Below are 9,731 nucleotides of genomic sequence, written 5' to 3'. Positions count from 1 at the left end.
AATGGAAAAATCAGGCTAGTAAAAATCCACGATCCACGTTTTATCAACAAAATATTTCATGGTTTTATGAGCATGCACTTTATATACTGGTAATTAATTGGTTCCTTAGCTTATTATTCTGTGGCGTTGGCCTCTCCCAATGAGTAAAAGCCTATAAGGATGATGAGAGTAATTAAGTCTACTACTCAAGTTTAATTTAATAAAGTTTTTTTTAGAAGTATTTTTATTAAACTTAACCTTTCAAAAATAATTTACTAAAAGTTGTAATAGTTATTTTTGAACGTTTAAAATATCTTTAAAAGACATAATATAATGAAAGATAAGAATAAATATAAGTATTCATTAATATATAATATAATATTAATTTTTTAATTTAAAAAATACAAATTAACATAAAAAATATCTTTATCAAGTATTTCCAACTTTTTAAAACTAAAAATATGAATATATAAAAATTTATCAAACACAAAATAAAAGTGTTTATAATATTTTTCAAAAGTTCAAATTAAAGACTTTTCTAAAAATATTTTAACCATATTAGATGTATATTAAAATTAATCATTAAAATTAGTTATTAATATAAAATATTTATTAAAATATAAAATATATATTAAAAAGATAAATAATATTTATATTTATATATATACAAATACCTTTTAGAAAAGTATTTGATGTACATGTCATTTTTACCATTGAAACCAAAGGCAAAGGAATAACCCGTGAAAGTTTTCCAGCATTCATTAGTTCCACTTCCACCCACCCATTCCCACGAACTGTGCAAATTTTGTGTATATAATCATCTTTATATAATTTTGACAATTATTAATATTATAATTGCAGATCGTCACAAGTTTAATAATAATGCATGATGAATTTGACAGTGCTTTGTTATAATCATAGCATTTGAGATACCATATACATGGGACCATATCCATATCACACAATCTGTTAAAATGTCCGATTGGTTATTTAGGGCAACTACAAAGTAGGCAAGTACCACCAAGTGCTGGGTATAAAATCAAATGGTTAAATGCTTGTCGTTAATTGAGTAATTCTAGCTAATAACAAGATATATCCTAGCTTTGACATTTTTTTACTGGCCAAAAAACTCCTTAGTGTTCATGGACCTAGTACCATAATTTCATATATCTAGCTAGCACAAAACTCTTGGATAGTGATTGGGTAAGAAACTCACAATCATGCCGGCCCTTTCTGTTAAAATCCATGCATGTTCCACTAGAGAAATAAAAGAGGTTCAAGCCATTATCTTAATAGAAAAGAAAATGCATGCGCTAATAGTTAATTGGTGGTGAGTGGTGAGTATAATTAGAGTTAGAGGAACGCTCGTGGTTGCATGATTTTCCATAGCCTTATTTATTGTAATTGAGATATTGAGTTGTAGTAGTACAACTAGCAAACAAAGAAGAGAAATTCGAATCTATGAATATTTGGAGCTTGCGTCTGCCAAGCCTGCTTTGAGTCTGTGACTGATATTAATAATAGAACTTAACAATTGCCCATGGACTTCACATGCACCTTCATCCTTCACACTCATCTACCCCATCTAACCGAGCATCCAATGCCTCCTCTATTGTCTTGTTTATGGAAAAGAAAGCTTGCTAATTAAACAATACTCATATGATATATGTAACTAAAATATTTGTTGGCGGGTACGTCAACGAAAGGGAAGAGGTGAAGGTACGTTAACCTGTTACCCACTTCAAAGCTTAGACATCAAATTGAAATGGCGTCCGGTACAAGCTATATAATGGGAAGAGGAACCTTAATCTCTCATGATTAAATCCTTTTACCAAAATAATATCACATCTATGAATTAAAAGGAGAGACGGGTGAGGGCATAATGGTCTTTACAGAAAGAGGCTTGAAATTCATCATAGCCGTTTTAATTTAATTTAATAATTTTGTATTTGACAGATACATTTGTCGTTCAGAAGGTATATCTCCATCATTCATATCATCAACCCTTTTATCCTTCTCTCTCTCTCTCTTCGCCGAACCCATTCGCTTCTTCACTCTCAGACCTAAATTCGAAGGGCCACTTTTCTCACTTTCCGTTCCTCTTGTGATTTTCGATCACTTTCAGATCTCAATTGCAATCCAGGCCTTGCCGATCATCATTTCGCACTGCAGATCTCGATTTTCCTCTGCGCGATCCCTCTCCATTTCACTTTAATTCCGAATTTTGCTGATCTTGGGTTCCCTCCCTCCACTCCTCATTTTCATGTTCTTCTTCGGATCGCAATTCTCCCCTCATAGTGAGTGCTGCTTCTTGTTTATTGATTCTCTTCGGTAGTAATCATTTGGTGCTGTTTCCTTAATTCTCATCGAACGTTACTATTTACTGCTGTTACTGTTACTGTTCCTCTTCCTCTCCTTCTTCTTGCTGTTGTTGTTACTGTGATGATGGTTGTGATGGTTTTGTTGTTTGTGCGAAGCGTGTGTAAACAGATCTTGAAAATTGGCGCCCCAAAGACGGTCGCAGCGCCACATGGGTGGCCAGATGCAGCAGAACAATGCTGCAGCCACCGCTCTGTACGACCACGCCGCCGGTGGTTCCCTGCACAATGCGGCAGGACCTGCCACCGATGCAGGCGATGCCGTTATGGCAAGGTGGCTGCAGTCCGCCGGCCTGCAGCATCTGGCCTCGCCCTTGGCCTCCACAACCGCTATCGACCAACGCCTCCTCCCCAACCTCCTCATGCAGGTTTGTCTTAGTATAGGTTAATTTGAAGGTGCTAATTTTTGTGTATGGTAGTAGCATCTGATATGACTTGAATGAACTTGATGTTTTCATAGGGTTATGGGGCACAATCCGCAGAAGAGAAGCAGAGGCTTTTCAAGTTGATGAGAAACCTCAATTTTAATGGGGAGTCTGGTTCAGAGCCATATACACCCACTGCACAAAGCTTTGGTGGAGTGGCCGCATCGGAAGGGTTTTATTCTCCCGAGTTCCGGGGGGATTTTGGAGCTGGGCTTTTGGATCTTCATGCTATGGATGATACAGAGCTTCTGTCCGAGGTACGTTCCTTTGCATGATAGATACTCGTTCCTTCAAGTCAACTATAGTCTACGGTATAATTTACTTGTAATCATAGTAGCTAGAATCTCGATTTAACTCTTAAAATCTTCCGATATTACGATTTTAAATGAGTTTATCGATTTTACGAAATTTGTACTAAGTCTGACGATTTTACGATTTAAATCTTGTTAAAATTTTACGTTTTACGTTTTTTATTTACTTTTTCGATTTCACGTAAAATCTCGATTTTCTCTACCTTGCTTGTAATATCCTATATGGCGGTTGGTTGTAGAAGATATTACCCCGTTATTATTAAGCTGTTGTCGTTAAAAAGTTTACAAGTTTCTTGTACCATCTTATGCAACTGTTTGTTTTGGTGGCAGTGAAAAATCTGGTTATATTCCAAGGCTTGAAAAGCTATCTTGAGTTTGAACAGCTGAACTTTTAACGTATAACACTTATGTTTTTATTATCACTTTTTTGTTGCTCATGTTTGTTCTCATTGTTCCCTTAGGTTGCTTAATTTACCATGATTTTCTTGATTAGTAGTACAAGTATCTTTGCTAGCATATATTGTATTGGCTCTGATATTCTGATTATGTTCCGCTTATCAGCATGTTATTTCAGAACCCTTTGAGCCATCTCCCTTCATGGCTGGAGGTACCGGAGTATTTGAAGATGACTTAAATCCAATTACCAGCAATCAGGAACGTGGAGAGGCAGATGCTGATGCATCAAGTTTTCTACCTGTAAATGAAAAGGAGAATAGTACAAGAGAAAATAATGTTGCTAAGATCAAAGTTGTGGTATGTCAGTATTTTATGGGCACAAGTAATGTATAAATACTTGATGCTTGAAATGGCTTCATACTTGTTCATTAGTGCATATATATATATATATATATATATATATATATATATATATATATATATATATATATATATATGTTCCTCCTTGGGTCCTGGTAGTTTTCTGATTGAATTATTTTTTTATTTACTTTTTATATTTTTATATTATAACAAGCAACCACCACCACTATGCTACTTACCATCATTTCCCCCCCCCCCCCCAAATAGATGAGGGATTATAGTAAAATGTGTATCATTTTTAAAGAAACTGATGAGTAGTAATTGTAAATGCATCTTTTATTGATAGTTGCTACTTGTTGCATGTAATTTAAAGAAGCATTATTCTTCTTCAGGATCATCAAAATGTAATTTTGGATTTTAAACAGTTGAGAGGATTGTGCAAAACATTTAGGCCACAGTTTTAACTTACCAGAATACCCTTACTCATATCTATCATCTATGCTATTTTTATTACTATTATTATTAGTTTTGCTTTAACATAGTTTGCTTTTAATTGCATGTATTAGGTACGCAAAAGACCTTTGAATAAGAAGGAGCTTGCTAAGAAGGAGGATGATATTGTAACTGTATATGACAATGCATATTTGACAGTCCATGAACCCAAGTTGAAGGTTTGTTTATGTTTGATTGAAGCGCTATATTTACCATTTAGAACTATTTGTGTTCAAAAGTCATATTATAGCTGACTCAATATCAAGTTCTTATTTATTTATTCTTGTGATATTATTTTAATTTTTTATGTTCAAAGATCTGATTATGTGTTCTACTCATGAAAGGTTGATTTGACAGCTTATGTGGAGAAGCATGAGTTTTGTTTTGATGCTGTTCTTGATGAGAATGTTAGCAATGATGAAGTAAGGCACCTATTTATCAAAGACTAATTTTTATTTTATTTTTTTCCTCTTTCTTTAACTTCATCTGTATTTGATTTAATCATTGGGTAATATGATAATTGTTTGCCTGTCTCTGACTTGCGTTGCTAAAAGCAAGGTTGTTTTGTGACAACAGGTATATCGAGTTACAGTTGAGCCAATTATTCCTACAATTTTTCGGAGGACCAAAGCTACCTGCTTTGCATATGGTCAGACAGGTGAGAAGCTATTATTGCTGGTTTATATCATACTTGTACCAGTTTTTTCATTCCAAAATACTTTCCATTTTTTCTCAACATTATCTATTCTTTTTGTTGGCTTTACTTGTCTGGTTTGTTAATTGATCTAAGTGGTTATAGATGGTTCTTGATATTGTCAATAGCTAAGCATATTAACCAGACCCCTTTAGAAAGATAGACATTCCTTCTTTTCAATCTTTATTTTGGTCCCCTTTTTATTTGGAAAACCTAACATTTTTCCTGGATGGTAAATGAAATATGGGCCAAATTTATTTTAAAGTTCAAAAATATATCATAACATGCCAATAATGTGCTGAGAGTTGGAGGTTAGTGATGGCCTTGGCCTTGACTGAGATAATAACAGTACTTGTGCTGGATGTAATTACACAACTAATATGTGTCAAACTCCCTTTTTATGGATGCATTGACAGTTATCATGAAGCAGAATTTTAATTGGTGTTACCATTACTTTCTTCATTCACATTTCATAGCTGCTGCTTGATAATCATATAGCCTCCTCATCAGTTACTTTCTTTTGTTAGCATGATGCTAGTAGTGTTGTACTTTCAGGTAGTGGCAAAACATACACAATGCAACCTTTACCACTCCGAGCTGCCGAAGACCTTGTTAGACAGTTGCATCAACCAGTTTACCGAAATCAGAAATTTAAATTGTGGCTTAGCTACTTTGAAATATATGGTGGAAAGCTTTTTGATCTTCTGAGTGACAGAAAGTGAGTTTCTCTTATCTGCTATTTGTCCTCAATGCATTATTCGTGCCTCTAATATGAATACTTTTCAATTTGTCATATGGACCCTAATTAGAAGATTGTGTTTTTAGTTTTTACTATTTGCATCAAGCAGCACTAACTTTTCTGCATTAATGGTTTATTGTTTGCATTAATTTTACCTTTCAGCTATATATGAATGTAAACACTAGTTGTCCAAACTTCTATACATTAAAAGATTTATTGCACTCTCTCTATGTGCATCAATTGCATGTTATGCTACTGGATGCACATGTTATTAATGGATTTCTGAGTGCGTATGCTTGTTACTCTGCATAGGAAACTCTGCATGAGAGAAGATGGACGCCAGCAAGTTTGTATTGTAGGACTGCAAGAATTTGAAGTTTCTGATGTACAGATTGTCAAAGAATTCATTGAAAGGGGGAATGCCGCAAGAAGTACCGGATCAACAGGTGCTAATGAGGAGTCATCCAGATCACATGCTATCTTACAACTTGTTGTAAAGAGGCATAATGAGGTAAAAGAAAGCAGGCGGAACAATAACAATGATGGGAATGAGATGAAAAGTGGGAAGGTTGTAGGGAAAATTTCTTTCATCGATCTTGCTGGAAGTGAAAGAGGTGCTGACACTACAGATAATGACCGTCAGACACGGTATGCTTGCATTTAAATCATTGCCTCCTGGATACCGATTGCTTGCATGGGGTCTTCATTCTACTGTTTTTTTTTTTTTTAGTTTCTCTACCGATGACATTTATGGTTGAACGTGAACTTAATAGATCTTCTTTGTAGCTAATGTTTTTACGTCTGATACCATTGCAAACCTAAAACAAAAATGAAAAAAAGAATCATCTTATGTTTCTTGAGTAATTGTGCTGCTCTTTCTCGATGGTGAAACATGATGTGGGACGACAATTGGGGACGACTCTGTTGTTGTTATTGCTTCAATGAGTTCCTTCTTCCTTGCCTGTTCAGCTCAATAACTTTCATAATAATAAAAATATTGCTTCACTTCTGCCACTTCATGTATCATTGATGTAGGATTGAAGGAGCAGAAATCAATAAGAGCCTTTTAGCTTTGAAGGAATGCATTCGTGCTTTGGACAATGACCAGATCCATATTCCTTTTCGTGGAAGCAAACTGACAGAAGTGCTCCGCGACTCATTTGTTGGCAATTCAAAGACTGTTATGATCTCCTGTATATCACCAAATGCTGGGTCATGTGAACACACACTTAATACATTAAGATATGCAGATCGGTATGTGTTTACCTTTTGTGATTCATATCATGGTGTCCCCTTCTCCTATGTGTGTTCATGCTTGTGGATACTAACCAACCTTTTCATAATAATGTGAACAGTGTGAAAAGTCTATCTAAAAGTGGAAATCCCAGGAAAGACCAAGCCCCAAGTCCAGTTCCACAAACAACTAAGGAGGTCTCATCCACGTCATCCTTTCCAGCTAGTGTTGCTGCAGAGGAAGTTAATGATCAACGTCAAGAGGTGAAGACAGTTGATACGGGCAGGAGAGTGGTTGAAAAGGAAAATTCATTTTACAGCTCTGCTGCCGCTGATGTTGACAGGCAACCACCAAGTTTTTCTTCAAGTAACTTGTTCAATGGGCGAGAGGACAAAAGCTTGGCTTCTGTCTCAACTGACAGGGAGAGGGTTGAAATGAAGAGTTCTTCTTACAGTGATTCTACCAGTCAAAAGATGAACTCTAATTCCCAAAATGACGTGAATCAGAAAGTGCAAAAGGTGTCACCCCCACGCAGGAAAGGGACAAAGGATGAGAAATCTGAAAGGGCTGTAAACTGGATGAAAAGGGATGCCAATGGTTCTGATCAGTCGACCACAAGCTCCAAGCAGCAGAATTCCGGGAATTATAATACAGTTACAACTGCACCCAGGCAGTCTGAAACAGAAGCCTCTCCTGATGGAAATATCAATGCAATACTTGAGGTTTGCCAGACATTTTGGAGCTATTGGCTTTACCGATTTTCGGTTGAATGTAAAACTTGTTTATGCCATCTTTTTTCTTACCACCATTTTTTGCTTTTGCAGGAAGAAGAAGCACTGCTTGCTGCTCATAGGAAAGAAATCGAGGATACAATGGAGATAGTACGCGAAGTGAGTTATTACATTCTTTTTTAAGCTTAATATTGAAACTGTAAAGTTTAAATGGGAAACAGCATCACGATATTAGGTCGCATAGGCAGTTAAAGGATACCTTTCCCTATTTAAAATAAGAGATATGCTAGAGGGTCATTATTTTTAGCCAATCAACCCAATTCTTTTAGTTTAGTAATCCAACAATATATGTTAGCCTATACTTTTAAACATTGATGGCTAAAAATAATAAATTATGATAGTCTTCTAGCATTTCTCTTAAAATAAACTAAAATATCTTGGTTGTCAATAAAAAATAAATAAAAGTAAAAATAAAAATAAATGCTTTCAACTTATGATCTGTTGAGTTGGTGATCATCTTAATTTTTGGTTTCTTAGGAGATGAAATTATTGGCAGAAGTGGATCAGCCAGGAAGCCTTATTGACAACTATGTAACCCAGCTGAGTTTTGTTCTCTCTCGCAAAGCAGCTAGTCTCGTCAGTCTTCAAGCCCGGCTCGCAAGATTCCAACATCGACTAAAAGAACAGGAGATACTAAGTAGAAAAAGAGTACCTCGTTGAGAGACCTGGTTTTATTCAATGATGATCATGTGTATGTTCTTGATGTAATTTGTTAGCAAATATATAGTTTAAAGGTTTTTGTTCATTTGATATCAGCGGATCTTTCGTTGGATATTCAAATTTAATTCACTTAAATGTATATTTGTCTCCTTGTGTGATGTTACTTCGACCTCATGCCTAGCAAGTTGAATTCGTGTAAAAAAAAAAAAAAAACTTCATATGATTCTCTCCTGTCAAATTACTGAAGTAGTATAACATATCTATTATAAAATTTTAGTGCTATCTAACTACATAAAAACATAATCTAGTATCAAGATGGTTCTCATTTGACATAGATAAAGTTTAAACCTACTTGGCAATTTGGTATTCTGTTGGTTTCACGAATTAGGTTTCTGTATCCTGGGTTCTAGAAGCAAGCTAGGGTGCCACCGTTGATGTGTTGGGATCTAATTAACGTTAGGAGAATGATATTTGGAGGGATAAGCATCACTTATGTAAACACAAATGTATTGCCTGGTACATAATTTTGTGTGAAAGCTTAGGGAAGGGACAGGTAGCGTCTCAAAAGATGGATGCATTTGAGTTAGTACTTAGTAGTAAGCAATTAAGCATTTTGTGCACATGATGGGATGAGAAGGGGACGCTTGTCAGATGGCAGGCAGACACAGGCACAGCGTCTTTAGTGGATCTTTGTGTGGAGCAAGATTCACTTTGTCCTTTAAGTCCATTGGTATCTTTGATCACCCTCATGTGGATCTTGATCCTGTCGTCTGATCTCTTTTATGCCAGCCATTACACAAACAACAAAGCGATCCATCTCAAAAGAATAGATCAGAGGATCCAATGCTGCTTCACATAAACACAATTTAAATGCTGAGAAGAAACATGGTTATAATTTCGTTGGTTGGTTACTATCCCATACCATATAATAAGGGACCCACTAGGCACACGTAACAACCGTTTACGCGTCCACAAAACTGTAATGTACTGTATGTACAAACTTCAAACTACTCCAAAGCACCCCGCACCGCACATTACACAGGTCAGTCAGCGCAACCGCATAAAACGTCAACAACACGAAAAACCGCCACCCACCACCGACAAAAAAACACCAACATAATAGAATTGATTTGAATTTCCAAGTTGGACCGTCGGTCAAAGAAAAACAATAAGATTGCAAATAATAATAATAATGAGTTGATTCTAACTTATTTGTTGAGATTGGAAGGTAAGAAATGAAATAAAGGAATTCAACTCGGACGATTATTACTA

General features: G+C 35.7%; 1 protein-coding gene across 2 annotated transcripts; it reads left to right on the top strand.

Annotated features, from left to right (window-relative positions):
* Positions 1-1,924: 1,924 nt before the first annotated feature.
* Positions 1,925-8,682, top strand: LOC112703847 (kinesin-like protein KIN-13A). 2 transcript variants are annotated; one of them, XM_025755485.3, is made up of 13 exons: positions 1,925-2,276; positions 2,470-2,725; positions 2,818-3,039; positions 3,655-3,846; positions 4,416-4,520; positions 4,686-4,763; positions 4,918-4,999; positions 5,591-5,753; positions 6,087-6,422; positions 6,810-7,028; positions 7,130-7,730; positions 7,833-7,898; positions 8,277-8,682. In XM_025755485.3, the coding sequence occupies exons 2-13, from the start codon at positions 2,510-2,512 to the stop codon at positions 8,457-8,459; spliced, it is 2,463 nt and encodes an 820-aa protein (XP_025611270.1). In that variant the 5' UTR covers positions 1,925-2,276; positions 2,470-2,509; the 3' UTR covers positions 8,460-8,682. The 2 variants fall into 2 exon arrangements, with proteins under 2 accessions (XP_025611270.1, XP_025611266.1); XM_025755481.3 differs by having other exon boundaries at positions 2,457-2,725.
* Positions 8,683-9,731: the final 1,049 nt, after the last annotated feature.

Source organism: Arachis hypogaea, chromosome 1, assembly GCF_003086295.3.
Source record: "Arachis hypogaea cultivar Tifrunner chromosome 1, arahy.Tifrunner.gnm2.J5K5, whole genome shotgun sequence".
NCBI lineage: Eukaryota > Viridiplantae > Streptophyta > Magnoliopsida > Fabales > Fabaceae > Arachis > Arachis hypogaea.
The sequence above is the reverse complement of the archived record's forward strand: the minus strand, read 5'-3'. Positions and strand labels throughout refer to the sequence as shown.